The 19,092-nt window shown below is 48.7% G+C and overlaps 1 protein-coding gene across 15 annotated transcripts in view; it reads left to right on the forward strand.

The window, feature by feature from the left end:
- The first annotated feature begins 209 nt into the window (after nt 1–209).
- The window catches only part of RPH3A (rabphilin 3A), a 109,620-nt gene continuing 90,737 nt past the window's right edge, over nt 210–19,092 (forward strand). For 4 of the 15 annotated variants that reach the window (XM_073312409.1, XM_073312412.1, XM_073312410.1 and 1 more), the window contains exons 1-2: nt 1,677–1,800; nt 8,778–8,832. In XM_073312409.1, coding sequence (XP_073168510.1) covers nt 1,725–1,800; nt 8,778–8,832 — 131 coding nt within the window. In that variant the 5' untranslated portion in view covers nt 1,677–1,724. Of the gene's footprint in view, nt 350–814; nt 913–1,033; nt 1,613–1,676; nt 1,801–1,999; nt 2,068–8,777; nt 8,833–19,092 lie in introns of those variants that run through there. The other 11 variants (XM_073312415.1, XM_073312416.1, XM_073312414.1 and 8 more) reach the window with 11 other exon arrangements.

The raw sequence follows: 19,092 nt of genomic DNA on the forward strand, positions 1-19,092 counted from the left end.
AGCAAGCGACCTCCCTCACTCCCAGCTGTGGGGAAGCGGCAGTCCGGGTTCCTGGGTGCAGTCTGGGGCCCTGCGGGCGGGTACAGCGACTCTCCGAAGCTACCGCCCTGCAAAACAACGGGACAACTGCTTGTGAGAGAGGATTGCAGACCCCTCCCTGCATTCAGGCAAGTGCTTAACTTGTAACGAAAGAGGCGGGGCTGGGGCTATGAACGGCCAAGCCCAGAGGGGCTGGGACTCAGCCCTGGCACAAGTTAAGCCCCGATTCAGGCCGGAGAGGGGGCGAGGCGATTATTCATCGTGTCCTCCTGCTGGGGCTGAAGCTGTTCGTGTGTCTGGAGCCAAGGGGGTGAGTGGGAGGGAAACACCCTCCGCTGTTCTGATCGTCAGCTCCCCTGGTCACCTCCCCTCCCCTCCCCTCCCCTGCTGCCTGGGCGGCCCTGAGCCCCCACCCCCCTGTCCCCAGCACCTCCTTGGGGGAGCGAGGCAAGGCAGTGACACGTCCCAAGAGCCCAGCAGCCTGGCTCAGGGTGTGTGTGTGTGTGGGGGGGGGACACAAGACTCCCTGCCCCCCCCCCCACCTCGCCTGGCCCTGGGCGTGACTTCCCAGCTGGAATCGGTCTGGGGCCAGTTTTGACCCCCCGCCGGTGGCAGCTGGCAAAGCCCTTCCCCGGGCTGGGAGAGGCGCCCCCGGCTCGCTGGAGCTCTGCAGCAGGGCTGCCGGGCGGAGCAAGGGGCGGGGGGTCCCCGATCCGCCTCCTGCGCTCAGCCCCGGCCTGCTGCGCGCACCAGGGTCCCGGGGTGGGGTGTGGGCTGGAGCCGCCTGCGCCCTGCGCGCACCGGGCAGCGCTGCTCTGTCTGCGGGGCGAAGCGGCACGAACTCCGCGGAGCCTCCCGGCCGGCGCCGCCCTGGTAAACGGGCCCGCCTGCGGGGAGCCGGACCAGCTCGGCGGCAGACCCGGCTCGCTTGCCGGGGCTGGAGAGCGAGTGGGCTGGCGCGGAGCGGGGTTTGTCCCCCCGCGGGAGGGTGGGGACGGCGGGTGCGGTGCGTTCCCCGCTGGGGCTGTGCGGGGAGACGCTCGGGAATTGGGGGGTGCCGCCCGCCCGCCCGCTGGCCAAACTTGTCTAGGAGCGTTTGAATGGTGCCTTTGTTCTTGCGTCCCTGCAGCAGCCGCTGCGCGCTGAGCTGGGCTCCCCCCTGGGAAAGGGGGTGCGGGGGGATCCCCGTCTGAACGCCTGTAACGTCTGCTAGCCCCCCTGTAAATTAGCCCTGGCATTTCAGACGGGTCCCAGCTCCCGCGTCTGCCGCGGGGTGGGCGCGCTGGATTGACTGGCGCCTGGAGCGGGTTCGAGTCAGCATCTGGGAAGGTCCCGCATTCTGGGTCCTTTACGCACCAGATGCCCGGGTCTTAAAACTGCTCGCGGAGAGGAGGATGCTGATTGCGCCGGACAGAAAATGAACCTTGCAGCCCATCAGTAATTCATGGGTTAATCTCGCTCCAGTGAACCGGGGGAAATCAGATGTGCATTTGTTCCAGATCAACCTTTGAGGCTTCATTATTGTTTTCGCTATTCTAATTCATAAAACGAGACCTCACCCTCTCTAATTGAAGTGAGTGGGGCGGGGGGAGAGGGGAAGAATGGATGCAAATAACTCTAGTGGCTAAAATATTAAACACATGTAAAAATCTGGGTTGAAGGGTAAGGAAGAGAGCGAGTGGTGGATGGGGCTTGTCGCCTGCACCAAAACTCTGGCAAGGTTTAAACTCCAATATTTTGAATATTCCATGCGTGAGACAGGTATGAACAAGAGTCTTTCGCTTCGGAGACTAAAGATCTGAGATCGGGGGAAGTGCTAAGGGTGGGGCATTAGCCCTTGGAAATGGATCTATGAAAAATGTGTGCAGTCTAAGGAAACAGGTGGATTTTAAAATTCAGCAGAGCAGGGGGTCATCCTGCCTGGATTTCAGTAGCAATTGTCTGTCCATTTTCCTTGTAGATTCTCTAGTGTCTCTGCCGCTGGCTGGCTGGCTTGTCTTTCTCGAGGGGCAGAAGATTGTTGCCATGGTGAGAATGTTGCAGAGTTCATGGTCCTAAGGGTGGTGAGTTTGGGGGGCTTAATGAAATAGCATAAAGAAAAAGAATTCTTATGTAACCGTTGAAAGCAGCTGACAGCATGTTTTCATTGCACCTCCTGATTCTCTGTATTGCGGGGGAGCACCTAGCAAATAGAGGGATGTAGTGAAAGTTTGAGAATGGATGTGATGTAAACTGGTCAGCAGCCTAAGAGCTAGGCTACTTCTGCTCTAGGAGTATTTCCAGGGAGGTAAAATGCTGCAGATGTGGCTAACGTAACCATTTTGTTTTACTGGTGTTTTTTTTATCAAAACCTTTGTTTTTGTTTAAAAAAAAGAAAAGAAAAGAGAAACCCCCCACCCAACCCCAGATTTTAACAAACTGGTTTCACAAAGCATGAGATTTTACAAAAGAACAGGACTTGTATGTGAAATTAGCATCTCCAATTGTGCATGAGTTGTAGAGTATTATTCTAGTTTAATGTAGACAGAGGGAATGAACTATTTCCTGTCTCAAAGAAATGCTGATCATGGATTTTGTGGTTATACAGGGATCATGGTGATCAATGCAAAATATAGCGAGGGGAAAATTGTCCAACAACTTAGATTTTTTTTTTAAATACGCCAGATATCCTTTACCTTCCTATTTTAGTGCAAACAGCAAATGGTGCGCGAACATTGCACAGAGCGAACAGTAGTTACTGTATCAGAGTTGATCACGGCAAACTCAACCTAACGCTACACCATTTAAAATATGATAACGTTGGTGGCCATGTAGAAACCTCCCCATCCCGGCTGGAACTGAGAGTTCACTAGTCTGATTTGTGTATTGCAGTGGTCCTGGCCTCCTATTCAACCAAGGCTTTTAATGCAGTAGCTCTCAAATTTGTTCAATTGTTCTGCTAGTGTATCTCCTCCACCATGCTCCCTGAGCGTGCAAAAGCTTGCACGGGCATTTTTAAAAAAGACCATCAGGATCATAGTCTCTTAACTCCTGTGGGCAAAATGCAGCAGTAAAGCAAGTGGAATGTGGTAATGCTGCTAAACCTTCTAGCATAACTAGGTAATTTAAAATCAGGCCATGGTTATTTAACTTCTCTGTGCCTTCTTATTTGTCTTGTTCTCCAGCAGGCATGCAGGCAGTATTTAAATCAATAAAATCGAAGGACCAAATAGCTAGGTTTCAGCTATTAACGTTTGTTTGGTCTGCCACTTAACCATCTGAACCAGATGGCTCTACCCGAATGCTTCTATACTTTGAACTTTGTCAGTGTTATGCTGTTCCTGGATACTGAGGTCTATGCACCGAGTAGACTGATTCCCTCCCCCGCCCCCCCCTTGTGAGATTGTGCTTTCAGAGCTAGGAGGAGAATTCTCCACAATGGATATGACAAGGAGAACAGATGAATAATTGGGTTTATTTACTTATAGCCAGAGCTTGTGCTGTAATGTAGCATGGAAATAGATCTTGTTAATGTTTTGATGCTGGGATGGATTGGAGGACACATTGTTCATCCGCTCCTAGGGCTTCATGGTGCTGCTATTCAGCTATGATATAAGGGGCAGTTCATGAGGTTTAGATTCAGTCCTTCCTCAGGGACGGGGATGGAGTAAAACAGAGTAAGGGCTTTAGGCTTGGGCCCGAATTAGGAATTGCTGAAACGATCACTGAATCCCAAGTGCTGCTAAGCCAGCATGGACACGCTCAGTTAATCCTCTAACTGCCCTCATTGTGAGCTCTCTCGCCAGGCTGCTGTTTGCTGCAGGGCTCTGATATCTTCTGGCATCTCTGGAAAAGAGACTCTGTACCAGTAGCAGGCTGTTGGCTCATTCCAGCATCGTCTCGGTCATCTGCAGAAGTAGCACTCAATAGCTCCAGCAATTGGTAACTGAGCATGAGCTCTTCTTTCTCCATGTCACCTGTTCACATCAGCAGTGGCCTACAGCTGTTAACATCTGGTGGCCCTGTGCTGTCCCTGGGATATCCCTGATGGATAGATGTCTGTAACACATCTGGCACCCCAATGGTAGCTTCAGTAGAGAATCTGAGGTCAGAATGGACATGGACACTAAACTCCCCTCTGTCCAGGTCAGGCTATGAGGGGTAGGACTGGGGAAGTTTACACTGATGTTGCCTGGCTTGTGGTTAAATAGGGGACTCTAGGCTGGAATCTGGCACTTTTCAACAGCATGAAATTCACATAAATGAAAAGAAGCAGCCTCATTTGGCACTGGCCCCAATCAATGGAGTAGGACAGTAGGTGGTAATAAATTACCTGAATTAGGCCTCAAAATATCCCTAAGCCCGGAGAACCTAGACTTGGTCTCAGTGATTTTGGCTCCTTTTCCTGAAAAAAAAAAATAAAAAAAAATGGTGCTACGGAGTGATACAGACACCTAACGACTCTTCTTCCTTCCCCCGCTGCCCTAGGTTAGAGTCTTCTGCTGAGCACCCTCCGCTTCCACTGACTCCAGAGAGAGTTGAGGATGCTCAACAAAATGGTGGCCTTGATTTGTCTCTCTGTTACCTGTGAAGTATTTTGTATGTGTGAGTGAGAAAGAAGGGAACTGGTCTGGATATACATAATATCTATGTGTTGTACCTGATTTATATTTCCCAGTAATAATTGCTCTTTTTGTAATGTCTTTGTAAATTCACAGGTATTACAAAAAAGAGACCACCTGAATTGAAAATATTTTTGATTCTTGCTGGCTATGGTACATCATTTGATTCTGGGGAGTTTAAAGATGGAATTTGGTTGGCTGTTGCTAGCCTTGCAGTTGGATATGAGCAAATATTTGGAGCTGTGTGTGTGTGTAAATTTAAATTCCTGCTGATCTTAAGTTTATTAAGCCGTGCAAGATGAAAGAAACTGCACGGGCTGGACGTATTGGTTAGGAATGGAGTCTATGTGGTTGACTGGAAAAATAACTATCATTGATCTGAAGTTTCTTTTGGGGTTTAAAGGAGTGATTTGAGAGGCTGCCTTGGTCAGGGGACAGAAAATGACATGTGACTCTTTCAACGCTTCATCATCACTTTGAATAGGATGCAAGTTAGTAGTGACTAAAAGTTACTATTTGACAACTGTTGATCCTTATGGAATGACCGGAGTGTCTTCAGTCTGTTCCTGGTACACAGGTATCTGTGATGAAAATTACCAGCATAATTGGTGCTAGTAATGAATCACTGCAAGCAGAGAGCTTCATTTTTGAGTAGGCAGGAGTCTAAGCAATTGCATGTCTCTCAAAGTGGTGCTTCCCGGTCCATCTCGAGTCATTCCTTGGCTTTTCAATGAAATTGTGAACAAGGGTCACCACTGGTACTAATTATGGTGTTGGGTTTGTAAGGCTGGGAAAATAACGTGTGATAGGGGGCTTGGAGATTAGCACATCTGACTTCTGCCCTCTGTCTCTCTCTCAGGGGGCAGTAGTGGTGCCTGGTTCCGGACCCTAGGCTGGGAGCGTTTGGGCCTCCCCTGTCGCATCTGGGTCTTTGCCCTTAAGTGGGGCATGGTAGAGGGACCCAGGGCCTCCCTCCCCAGGGGGCCCTGCGGAAGTAAAACTGGCAGATTCCTCTCTGGAGAAAGTCTAAGTGTGCCACCCTGGGTTACTTCCTACCTATGATCATAGTTCAAAGCAGCAGCACCTGCTGGTTCTCAAAGGGGATGATGGTTGGAGAAGGCTCTGCCTAGTGGCCTAACCCACCCTGTGGTCCCCTCTCAGCTCCACCTTCTGTCTGGCTTCCTGGGGAAGAATTCTCTGGAATAGCCTGTTCACCCTCCCCTTGCCTGGCTTCTGAGCTCCTTTTAACCCACCCTTCCAGCTCAGCAGGCCTGGAGGGGTGGGTCTACCAGGGCCCTGTATTGCCTTTTAATCCCGTCAGGCCCAGTGTGGCATTTATTGACCCCATCACAACAAATGTCTTGCTATGTTAAGGAACAGCTCTTTCTCCTCCGTCCAACTTTGTGAACAGGGCTTAGTATTTGGGGATTCTTGAAATGGAATCAAAATGTTTTTGTATGGCCCCCTTTTTGCCCACGTACTGCTCTGTTTATGAATCCTGATCGGGGAAGGGCAGGGCAAAATCTGCGCGAAATTAAACATTTTTGCTTCTGTGTTTTTTGGGTGTTGAAAGAGAAAATGGTGGTCCTGTCCCCACCACACCCCTCTCACCCCACCTAATCCTCTGGCACAAAACCTAAGATTTCCTGGGAAACCAACTCCCGTGGGTGTTAGCTTGGCTGATTTATGTCCCTGACTCTGATGGACTAGTGGGGTGTCTTCTGGCTTCATTCCAGCTGCTGATCTCAGGATAACGATTCTGTTAATACTTCTAGCTGCCTGCAGAAGTGGGTAAACTTTAAACAGATCAGTACCTTGCTGGCCACTGGATCACCATGGGATGATGAACTGAATGTTGCCATCTTTTGGACTTTGTCCTCCATGCACAGTCATTGCACCATCACGCTGATATTTCTAGTCTAGGCAGCAGGATTATATTTCTGGATTGTTTTAATATCTGACCCAGGCCAGCCGCTGACAAAATTGTTACTGGGCCAACAGGGAGCTGGAAACCAGAGAAGGGAAAAGTCAATTCTTGGAGGGCACTTGAGGTTTCTCTCTTCCACCTTGTAATGTGTTCTTTTTCTGTGGTCTTGGCTCTCTCCTCATTTTCCTGGTCACTGGGGCTGAAAGGCAGCTATTGAGATACTGAGACGGTAGTATCTGAGAGCGCCTTTCACTGCAGCCAGATATTGCCAAGAGATCCCTTTTCAAAAGACCCTCCAAATGGCACATGCACCGGGGTACCGTGACCCCTGGTTTGCGGGTGCATTTACCCGATCTGTGTTGACGATCAGATGCACCTACAAATCCTCTGCAGACAGACCTCTCCTAAGGCTCCCTTGAACATTTGTCTCCAAATCTTCTCTCCCTGTACAAATCCAGTGTCAACCTGATTGTGGAGCTTTCATTTTGCTGAATGTAATTTTTTTTTTTAAAATAAAGCCAATTAATTTTCGCAGCTCTAGGCAGGCATCAGGTGCTCTGTGAGTGATTTCCCCCTGCCCCCTCCTTTTGCCATGGTGCCTTCGCTACCCTGCAGGAGCTGGCATCCAGCGATGCGCATTATAGCCGTGCAGTGAACTGCTTCTGAGCTGTGCTTTCGAGCCAGCTTTGAGACAAGTAACTGTAATGCTGCCATCAGGTTTAATAATATGATGCAGGCTTAAATTACATCGTAATATTGTCTTGCTGGAGATCCCAAGGCCTAGCACTCACAGATCAGTCATATGAACCAAGGACTGATTTGTTCCCCCCCACCTGCTCTTAATCAACTGGAGAACATTCACATGACAGCATTCTAATGGTGTTTGGTTTGTGAAGGAGTTACTTGAAAAATGTCACTGCACAGCTTAAATAAAATGTCCTGCTCACCACAGCTTAGCTGCCTTTGTTCTATTTTGTCTAGAGACTGACAGGAAACTGATGGAAAAGAGACATTTTCCGCATGTCGCATGCTATGTAAATGAAGTCGTATGCCAACAAGAGGGCATTAGCTAAACAAAAGAGACGGGGGTATGGAAAGGGGAATTAGCTAAATCTCTCTGGACTTGATTCCGGTCTTACACCGGTGTTCCTTCATTAACTTCAGTGGCGCTGGTCTGGAGTGAATAAGATTTCAGTGGCGTTACTTCTGATTTACACCACTGTAAGTGAGAGCAGAATGGGGGCAGGTCTACATGTCAAACGCTGCATCGGTGCCATGTACTGATGCTGCTGTCGTGCTTAAGTGAAGATGCTCCTATGCGCCGGGAGAGAGCTCTCCCGTCGGCGTAGGTAATTCACCTCCCCTGAGAGGCAGTAACTATGGCAGCGGGAGAAGCCATCCTGTTGACATGGCCTTGTCTACACGGGGTTAAGGTCAGTGTAACTGCGTTGCTTGGGGGGTGAATTTTTCACACCCCGAGCGATGTAGTTATACTGACATACGTCTGTAGTATAGACCTGGCCTAATAGTCTCTCTTGCCTTTCTATAGTCACCTACGCCCATCAGGGGGTACCCATAAAACGAAGTGTACGGGGAGGGTTTTATCCCCCAAAATCTGTTGCCGTAGAGCTGCTCGTTAAATCTCTTTCTGCAGAACTTGGTATGCAAAATGCAGGAAGATAAATCCTGGAGAGGTCGCAAGGAGAGGACCGTATACCAGTATCCACCAAGGCTTATTTTGCAGGAGGAATACTCCTTAGCACTGTGATCCCTATTGGGTCCCTCTGGATCTGAATAGGAACAAAGAGAAAACAGGAGGGCAGAAAACAGGTGGCGAAGATCTGAGTGTGCCTGAGGGATATTTATGTGAGACGGGCTTATTTTGTTTAAAGCGGTACCTTTGCACAAGTGCTTTGGGAGCCGTGTTACACCCTTGCGGTCGCACAGTTAGAGATGGGCTGGGCAGCGTTCCAGCGATTTTTCAGCAAGAGTAGCCATGAAATTAGTCCTCCTGTTGTTTAACTGAATGGCTGTCACATTTGCTGTCCTTCAAGCTCAGAGAATTGATCCAGTGGTGGCTGCATTGTAGGCTTGTAACCCTTTCGTACTCCGGGTGCTCGAGTTCAGGAGCCTGTAGAAATGGCTGGGTTTTTGTAGCCTGCAGGGATTCTAATGCTGGTGATTACTCATGATCCTTTGCACTTCTGCAGGGCCTGTTTCCTGTGGATCACAATCAAGTGCCCGCAGCCCACCCCCACGGGATAGGTAAGTATGGTAGCGTCCCCATTTTACTGGCAAGCAAACCAGAGGTACAGAGAGTCTTTAAATCATGATTTGAGGACTTCAGTAGCTCAGACATAGGTGAGAGGTTTATTGCAGGAGTGGGTGGGTGAGATTCGGTGGCCTGCATTGTGCAGGAGGTCAGGCTAGATGATCATAATGGTCCCTTCTGACCTTAATGTCTATGAGAGAATAAGGACAAAATCTTCCTGAGTGGCCCCTGATTGAGGATCCTTCACTTTCTGGGGGCCCATCTTGAGACACGGGGGGGTAGGGGGAAAATTTTCAGAAGTGCCGAGCACCTCCAGCTGAAGTCAACGGGAGCTGCTGGTGCTCAGCACCTCTGCAGATTGGGCTCCATCTGTCTCAAATTGGGCACCTGAAATCAGGGGCCACTTGGGAAAGTTTTAGCCTAAATGACTTCCTTGCTGCCAGAGAGAAGGGGGAGGGGTGAGGTAATATCTTTATTGGACCAACGTCTGTTGGTGAGAGAGAGGAGCTCTCCTTCCGGTCTGGGAAGGGTGCTGAGAGCGTCACAGCTAAGTACGAGAGCAAATAGATAGTTCAGCATAAGTAGTTAATGGTACTTCTAGGGGACCATTCAAGGTGAAGTGGTCCATTAAAACCCTTACAGCCCTAGGACAGAAAGGGGGGTTAGTGGGTTACAGATTGTCGTAATAAGCCATAAATCCAGTGTCTCTGTTCAGTTCATGATTTTCAATATCTAGCAGAGTAATGAATTTAAGCTCCTAGGCTCGTCTTTAGAAAGTGGTGTTCAGGTTTCCTTTGGAGGATGAGGACTGATAAGTCAGATGTAGAATGGTCGCTTTGTGGAAAGTGTTCACCCACCAGTGATGTGGTATTCTTGTCTCTTATCATTTTCCTGTGTGAGTTCATTTGAGAGTGCGGTGATTGTCTGGTTTCACCTCCCTAGTGCACTGGATGAGGGACACCACAGTATGTGATAGGCACGTGTAGGACCCATGGATCTTGAAAAGTGTGTTGTGGGGGGTGTTGATCATTGGAGCTATGGCTGCAGGTTTTGCATCTGTTGTTCTGGCAAGGCCTGGTGCTGCTTTGAGTTGGTGTGTCCTGGTCTGTGGGGAACTTGCTTCCGCTGATGAGCCTGGAGAGGTTGGGGGGTTGTGTGAAGGCCAGAAGTGTGTGTGTGTGGGGGGTCAGGCAAGATTTCTTTCTCAATGGGGTCCCCATCGAATATGGGCTGTAGTTGTTTGATGGTGCCTCATATGGATTCCAGTGTGAGGTGGTAGGTGACAACCAAGGATTTGCGGATCCCTGCCTGCCCTAAGCCCATGCTGCTCCCACAAGCGGCCGCCATATCCGGCAGTAGCCCCTGGGGGGAGGGGGCGGGTGACTCCACATGCTGCCCCCGTCCGCAGGCACCCCACCCTCCCCCGCAGCTCCCATTGGCCAGGAATGGGAGCCGCGGCCAATGGGAGCTACGGGAACTGCTGCCAGACATGTCAGCCGCTTCCGGGAGCGGCACGGGGCTAGGACAGGCAGGGAGCCTGCCTTAGCCCCACTGCGCCACCGGACTGTTAGTGGCCGAACTCCCAGGTTGGCTGCAGGAGGGTTGGCAACCCTATCGCGGTTGACTGGTCGGTGACCACTGGACTAGATGATCACGATGGTCCCTTCTGGCCATAAAGTCTGAGTCTATAAATCTTTTTTCCTCCCTTCCTCCCCCCCCTGCTGTCTGCCAGTGGCTGCCGAAAAGGACAGAGTCCTCTGCTCAAGTGGCTCTGGGAAATGACCCCGAGACACTGCCATCTGCTGAGAATTAACCAGTGAGGCTATTTGGTGCTGTCCCTGCAAACAAGCTTTGGCTTTAACTGTGAATTTCTCCAGTGCTGTAAAGAAAAAGTGCCCGCAATAGACTGTTTGAGCCCAATCCTCATGTAAATTGGTGTGGCTCGGCTGAATTGGGTTTGACCTGGCTACCTCAATTTAATTCAGATAGTGGAACATGTCTGGCTCTTTTTAAAGAACAGCAACAACAACAAAACCCTTCACCATGGCTATTTCCAGTGGTGTGATCCAAAATCAACTTATCCCGGTATGCCCAAACTTTCTAAAATCATTTCTCGCTGAGCAGAGACCAAGCATGATCACTTGCTGTCCTAAAGGGGTTTTTAATTTGAGAAAGTTATAATAGGAAGGAGTTGGAATCAAGTGGTTTTCATAGTCCTAACCACAGGGTAACTGCTGTGATGCTAAAATACACCAGCCTTAATACTTTTGGGTCTGTTCCTCAGCTTGTAGCTAACTAATTCTTACCACTTAGCTCCTGGGAGGAAAGGTAATTGATAGTGGGGATGAGTGGGGCCACACAAAACTTGTTCAAGTTTGTAAACCACTTGCTCTGTAATGTAAGCCTCCCCCGCATGAACAAATCATTTAAATGCCCTTCTAGTTAGAGAGAAGCTTGTTCTATATATTAGGGCTTCAATTCTCCATCTCATTGCTCTACTCAAGAAATCTAGGCTAATAGATGTTCTATGTATCAATAGATCTCCTCTATTTGGTACATAGATCAATTCATATACACAACTACAGTGTAGGAGATCGTGTATATACCACAGGGAAACCACTTTTAACAGCCTAATTTTTGGAGGGGAGCAGTTAGGTCATTGAAATATATACAGATAAGGATAACGTGTTTTATTTACACACTTACCCCAGTCCTGGAATAGAGAAGGTCAAACAGCAGGCAGAGCAATCTCTTCTTTCAGGGATCTCAGCCCAAAACAATGCCCAGTTCTCTGGGAGCAACTCTGCCTCAAGAATTGACTCTAATCAGAGGCCAAAGCAGAGACCAAACTATCTTGCTATTTGCATAGCTCGCTAACCTGATCCTCTGCATTATAAAATGAAGAACACCACACCGCATATCTCCCCAAGATTGAACATTTGCTCCAACCTGAAGAAAAAGATCTTGGAAGACTACGTGTAACAGCACCACCTGGTGACACCTCTCAGAACAATATGTTGGCCCATCTCTGAAAATCTGAGCGGGGTCAAAACCAGATTCTGTTACCTAAATACCCTCTAACTTGGGTGCTTTTAGGTAATATGGAACTTGGATCCAAATCACTTCTGGCCCTTTTTGTGCATGGATTTTTCCATGTAATATCGCAGGGGAAGTGTGCTATGTTGCTAGCCCTATCTGCTCAATCAGATTACCTTTGTGCTGAGCCTTTTGTACAGAGCGATCCTGCAACCCTGACTGTCTCTCGGCGGTGGATGTGGTGTCATTAGTCCCTGCGCTATGGGCTTTGGTGAGCACACTTTTAGCTGGGAAGTGCAGGCTTGATAGTGAAGTCACGCAGTTGAATTCAAGTAGGATGCTCTGTTGGTAGGATTAAACCTGTTAAATACACTTGTAGATGGACTTGTGAGACAATGGCATATTTCAATGCTAATGGAGACCATATCTTCAGAAATGGATTAGAAAACCCTTGGATCAGATGCCTGGTAATTGTGTGTGTGAGCATGAGTGGAATGGAAGTAACTATCCCCATCACACGGCAGGATACCTGGATAGCAAAGCTATGGAGAAGAATCACTTTGAGAGCTGCTTCTGCTCTTTATTCAGGTTTCAGAGTGGTAGCCGTGTTTGTCTGTATCAGCAAAAAAACCGAGGAGTCCTTGTGGCACCTTAGAGATGAACACATTTATTTGGGCATAAGCTTTCGTGGGCTTTTCAGAGTGCTTGTAAAGGCCTGGCAAAAAAATAAGGGCAAAGCTGTGGGTGAGTGTGGGAGTTTTTGGAAGGAACGAACTTCATAATAGTGTATTTGGTTACCTGGCTGACACCCCAAAAGTGTGCAAAACTGGCAATGGGGATGAATTTGCACCATCCTCCCTGCAGAGAACTCCACTAGAGGATCTATCAAACAATTCTGCGGAGCCTTCCTTTGCCCTCTCAAAGTCCGTTACGCTGCTGAGAGATCTAAATGAATGTGTTCTCCCAGGCTGAGAGGACCGCAAACGTGGGTTGGTTTAAAAATCATCAGCTCGATACAGGAGGGTATTTGGATCTGTTTGAGTTTGAAAACTCTTCTTTGGGGATGACAGAAACCTTCAGCCCAGAACCCGCGTTGCAGTTTGGTTTGTTTGTTTGCCAGACAGTTATTAACACAAGAAAATCTGCTGCAGATGTGACGTTATCAGTGTGTTTTGCTGAATGCACGGGCTTTCGAGCCTGCTCTCTTTAACCAGATTAATGGCATTAGGCTTTCAATGTAAAAACTCTCTCATCGTTGGCACTGGCAGGTGGTGTAGGAGCAGCAGGCTTGTTCAATGTTTAAGAAAGCTGCATTGCAGAGCTGAGAAGCCTGGGGAGATAGGCTGCCTGGGTCAGTATCGTGGCTGTTGGATCTCTGCAGACAGCGTGAGGTGTGAAATGGAGGGCTCAGCGCTTGGCTGTTGAACTGATGATCTTTCAAATACTGACGCTTCTTCTTTTTTACCACGGACACGAGAGATGTGGGACTGTTCCGTTCAGTGGCTTCTCTGTACAGGCATTGTTAAAGTGTGGGTGAGGCAATGCAGTTTGAGTTTGATGCTAAGCTTCTCGTGCACACAGTTGCTCGCTCTGCAGGCTCGTTCTTCTGCATCTGTTTAGTTATTCCTACTCAGAGGGGCTGGGACTGCGTTTGTGCTGGTTCATCCCTCCCAAATATCAGGGGCTAATTAATACAATGCCCCAACCTGATACCTGGGAGGAAGAGGCGAGGGTTGAAGAACAGGAGCTGGAGAATGATTCAGTGATTATTTTTTTTCCTGGTGCTGGCACAAGTATTGTTTCAGCTGTGTTCTGGGCTCCCATCCTGCACAGACTGAGCAGAAATTGAGTTTATTATTTATGTATTACTGTTCTTATTAAGTGCTGACAGGAACTGTGTTAGACCCCTACCCGATCTGAAGAACTGACAGTGTAAAAGTCACACCCAGAGAACTGGGAACCCCCCCGAAGAGCGGGCCTTTTTCTTTGTTGTAATGAATAAACCAAGGGTTAGATCCTCAGCTGGTGTAAATGGGCCTCGCTCCACTGATTTGCCCCGGCTGGAGATCTGGTGCTGAATCCCTCGGTGAGGCTGAATGAACAAAAAGGGAAAAGCTGTTTAACATTTATCTGTGGCCTTTCTCCCCATCCCCTTTGAATTCTCTTCCTCGCCACCGGCTGTCAAGGTGCTGGAGTGTGGCGTGGCATGCAGCGTGGCACCCATCGCTGTGCTGTGCACAGGTGACCGGCAAATGCAGGTGTTCCAGCGTGTAGTTGCTAGCGGCCAGCCCTCTGTGTCTGGGAGGGATCAGTGTGGGGGTTATCACGACAGTTTGAACCCGAGTAGACGCCTCGCAATGGATCAGCGCCGTCCCCCTCGCTGCCTCCCTAGTTAGCTGTGTCCTCAGGGATATACGTTAGAGGAGCAGATGTGGAGTCTGGGAAGTTTTCCAGATGATCACTGGGTGGGTGGGGTGGGGGGTGCACTGAGCTGAAGTCTCCTGTCTGGAATGCTGTTGCTAGCAGCACTGAAGCTGTGCTGGGCACGGGTGCGGATGGGATGGGGCTGGTGCTTTTTTGCCCTGCTTGACTTCCCGGCACAATACAACCTAATTCTGCAGAGGGGCATAGCCCCAGGGGGCTGGTCACAGAGAGGAGCCGCTGGCTGATGGCAAGACTGGAGTATGGAAAATGTGCAGGGTCTCCTCAGGGCACTCCCTGAGCTGCAGGGACCTCTCCCACAGAATGGAAGGCAGGGCCTTGGTGGCCAAATAGCTGGGAGTAGTCAGGGAGAAGCGGGTAACTAGTACCCAGGCTAGTACCAGGGGGTTGACATCCCCAGGTTGCCAGCCAGCGGCAGCTGTAACCAGCTTACGCTCCACTTCCCATGACCCACTGTGAACAAAGACCATGGGAAGTTCTGCCTCATGGGTTTGACAGACAGCAGCCCCCTGGCTCATGACTGGATTCCTGTCCTATATAAAGCCAAGGGACATTGCAGGAAGCGTCTAGGCAACGTGGATCTTCTGTAGCTGCCGTGACTGCTCCTTGCCGTGGAATTCCTGGCTTCACCTTGGCTTGATTTGGACTTTGCCTCCCGACTCGGATTCTGATCCTTGGTATCGACCCTGGCCTGGGCCTGACTATGAACTCCTTGGCTACTCCTAGCCTCGGGTTTGCTCTGCCTTGGCCCTGACTGCCCTTGCTGGGGTCCTGATGGTAGCAGACACTCCCCTCTTGACCCTGTGCGTATTCATGCAGGTGTTAATGCTGCTGGGCTCCCATGTTGATCCCCTTTTGTGGCTTGTACCACAGCAGAGCTTCTGAGGGTGCCATGCTGCCAGGGACAAGCGGGGGGCTCCAGTCATTGTGGAACGAAGTGTAGAGAGAGGTTCTGGGAACCCACCAAATTGGGGAGCAGAGATTCCTGAGGCTTCCCAGTGTTAGAGGCTTAGGTTGCAAAGCACGGCTGCAATCCCTCTTCATTCCTCCCCCTGCCATCCTGCCCCCAAAACCTCTTCCTAAGGAGGGAAAGATTAGGAGGAATCTCTGTTTCCCAGGTCCTATGCGGCTGCCCCAGCTCCCTTTTCTAGTCATTCTGTGTCCAGTGGTAATTAGTAGACCATCAGAAGGTGGAACATGCAGTCATATGGTCAGTAATCAAGGGAATAAATCTGAAGAGCCCTAGAGATGGGAGAGAGGATATGTTTGCAGGTGAGATTGGGGAAGAACTGTAGGATCGGTGAGGATGAATGATGCAGAGGAAAAGACTCTTGTACAAAGAGAGGCATGAGATGTGGCAGGTGGCACCAGCAGACAGGAGGTGGCCGTGGGAAAGGGAAGTCGGGGGAGCGGCCGGAGTGAGTCTAGTGCACTAAGAGATTTTTCTTGTGAATTTTCAAGCCTGGGAATCTCTCTGTCTTTCATGTAGAAACCCTTCAGGGTTATTTTCAGTAGCCCGGACCCACTCTGGATTGAAGAGAAAAGGCACAAACCAATCACCCTGCCTTCTGAGGTGGTGAGGGTTCGCTGCTCCTCATGGTATAATTATGGCTGACGGTTGCTGTCGCTAGTGCCCCCTCTCGCTCTCCACTGGTGTGAAGTGGTGAGTCTCCATTGCCCAGCTGTCTGGAGCGGTATCTGGTCTGGACACAACAACCACCTGGTGCTCTGGGGTGGAATTCTGCTTTGTTGTTCTGGTGGAATGCCAGAAGTCAATGAGGACACGAGTCCATGGGGCTGCACTGGTATCATGGAAGGCAGAATTTGAGTACGTTATGGACGTCCAGTGCTGCTTCTGGCTCTGAAATCAGGGCCTCCTACCGCACTGCATTGCCAATACACATCTTCCCTTTGAGCCACACCAAGGGAGTGCAAGACTCTCCTCTTGGCTTCGGAAGGCATTGACCGGTCACAACTCTCAGCAGGAAACATCCAAACAGTGGTGAGATTCCCCCCTCTCCCTCCTTTGACCGTAAACGTTTCTTGGTCCGAGCTACCAGTCTGGAATGTGACAGAACTACAATCTCTCGTCTGACCCAGGGGTCTGCTTGGTAGTGGGGATGTGAATGTTGGACCCCCTCAAATTCAGACCACATCTCTTTCTTCTGCCTGTGACTTTATATGGCTTTGATACAGGTGAGTTTGGGGCTAGAATTCAGGGCAGTTGCTGACCCCTGTTGCCTTGATGATGTGATCTCTGGATAGGAAAGATGCCAGTTAAGTCAGGGATCTCTTGAGAGGGACTGTATAGAAATGTAAGTTCTGTATCCTGTCTGCTGGGAGTGAGTAACAAACTTTGTACTTGGACATGTGCTGCAGAAAACCAGGGCCAGTTGGCAGAGAGTCCCCATGCTAGATGACCCACTTTTGACTGCACATGGTTTGCGTGTTTGTTCTACTGGTGAAGAGACAAATATGCTTGTGCAGGGGAGCATCTGTGCTTCCTGAATTGATTTTGCCCAGTTTTAAATATGAGGCCAAAAAAAAAAAGAAGCTCTGATTATCTTCAGACTGAGACTCTGAAGCAGTTGGCTCATCATATGGAGTCAGCAAAACATTTAGAAAAGTCCCAAATACAGAGATAAGCAGCTAATGTGTTTGTGTGAATTTTCCTTTATGCACTCAAGTTGTAATCCTACTGTAGTTTTTGTGCGTATGGTATTAGTTCCTGGTAATGGATCCCACTGTATTTAACATTAAGAGCTTAGCAGCAGCATTATAAACATCTAGGATTTCAGGCTAGAGAACAGGTATTATACTATGCTGGGGTAAAGTTGGAGCAATTCATAGAGGACTTTCTTTTAATTCATGCATTAGCAGATTCGTGGGCTCCATCATACAGAATGGATTTGGTCTTGCGGCTATCCCACAAGGCCAGGAGTCAAGACCTCAACTCTATTTCCAGCTCTTCCCTGAACTTACTGTGTGACTTTGGGCAAGCCACGTGTGTCTCAGATTGCCCATCTGTAAAATGGCTGCAATACTATTTCGGGTAGTCACTGTGAGAAAGTCATCGCTTGCCAAGTAATCATGTGGCTGTGTCTCGTTATTTCCTATTCTTAGTACAGGACAAATGTGTGAGATCTCAAATACCACTGTGTGGGTGACGAGCTCTTTTGAATGGTGACCATTTTGCCAGTGTCACAGGGCTGGTATCGGACGACATGCATTAAGGTTTGCAAAGTGCTTTGAGATCCTTTGGCTAAGTAGGGCTGTATTTGCACAAAGTGTGATACTGAAAGAATATGTAATAAAGTAGCAAGCTCCAGCAAAAATTGCTAGAATGAGACAGTTATTGAAATTGGCTCCCTACTACAGAAACTTAAACTTGAGTAATTAAGCAGCTTTGGCTGGGCAACTCTCTTCCAACAACCGAACATCAATCCCCAGCCTCTGTTTCCGAGGGCAGAACTAAAGGCGTTCTTATGGGTGGAAAGAGGAGAATTTTAAGTCAGTTCTTGTCCAACTCTGATTTATTATCTGATCTGACTTCAGATAGTCTGGGCTTAGTTATTCCAGTGAATTTTGTCACCTCTTAGGATCCCAAAGCAAATACATTTTCTCTTTTATGCAGGCTAGCCATGAATTGGATTGAATCTTGCAAGTAAAAAGAAATCGTTGAAAAGCTTGTTTCAATGAGATCAAAATTCCTCTTTTTGCTTGAGCTGGAAGATCCAAGAGCAGAAATCTAGGCTGGGCAGTGTGGTCTAGTAGTTAGAGCACTGGACTGGGACTCCGGAGATTTGGGTTCTTCTGTTCCTAGCTTTGCCACTGGTCTGCTGGGTGACCATGGGCAAGTCATGTTCCTGGACTTTGCCTCCATTTCCCCATCTCTAAAATCAAAGATTATCTGTTATTTAGGTATGGTAACCAGGATCCAGCTATGTAATTTGTATAAGCAAAATGACATTAGCTGCCACAAATGTAATCTTAACGCTGTAGGACTTGGTTCATTTAAAGTCTTTGCTGCCATGCTGTGCAAAGCCCTGGCAGCCCTTAATGGGGTTGATCTTAAAGCTACACGAACACTTCAAATTTCCAGTCAGAAAGGTTAAAGTTCAGTCAAACTCCATTTTCCCCATTGTCAAACCTTGCTGCGGAGGGTTGGATGGAACTAGTTTACGAAGGCTCACTGGGACTGGGACGAGTGGCCATGTTGTAAACTATCATGTGACTTGTCCCATATGATATTTTCAAGGTAAGCCAGATTGATTTGAGGTGAGAGTCATCCTTGGGTGTGTGGCTCAAATTGGGTGAGACGTTCACTGAGCATAGTACAGAGATGTGTGTCTGAGACCTTTTTTTTTTTTTTCCATACCTCTTTGCATTTCTCCACGGTCTCACCCAAGGATCTCAGAACACATTACAAACGCTAATGAACTAAGCCTCACAATTCCCTATGAACTTGGCAAGTGTTATTCCCACATCACTAGTCTTGAAAGAGGGACAGAGAAGCCAAAGCAACCGGGTCAAGATATTACTGGCACAGCAGCTGGGAATGAAATGCGGGACTCCTGACGACTGGACTTTTGTGCCTGAGCCGGAAGCCCATCCTTCCTCACAAATACGTTAGGTGCTGGACTGACGTAATGCAATGGCAACACAGTAGCCGTTTTTAAATGATACAGGAGTTGGCAGCATCCTTTTAGCAAAGTCTTGGAAAAAATATTTCAGTTTTTTAACTTAAATATTTCATACACCCCACGGTCGAGACC

Source organism: Lepidochelys kempii, chromosome 15 (genome assembly GCF_965140265.1).
Source record: "Lepidochelys kempii isolate rLepKem1 chromosome 15, rLepKem1.hap2, whole genome shotgun sequence".
Classification (NCBI taxonomy): domain Eukaryota; kingdom Metazoa; phylum Chordata; order Testudines; family Cheloniidae; genus Lepidochelys; species Lepidochelys kempii.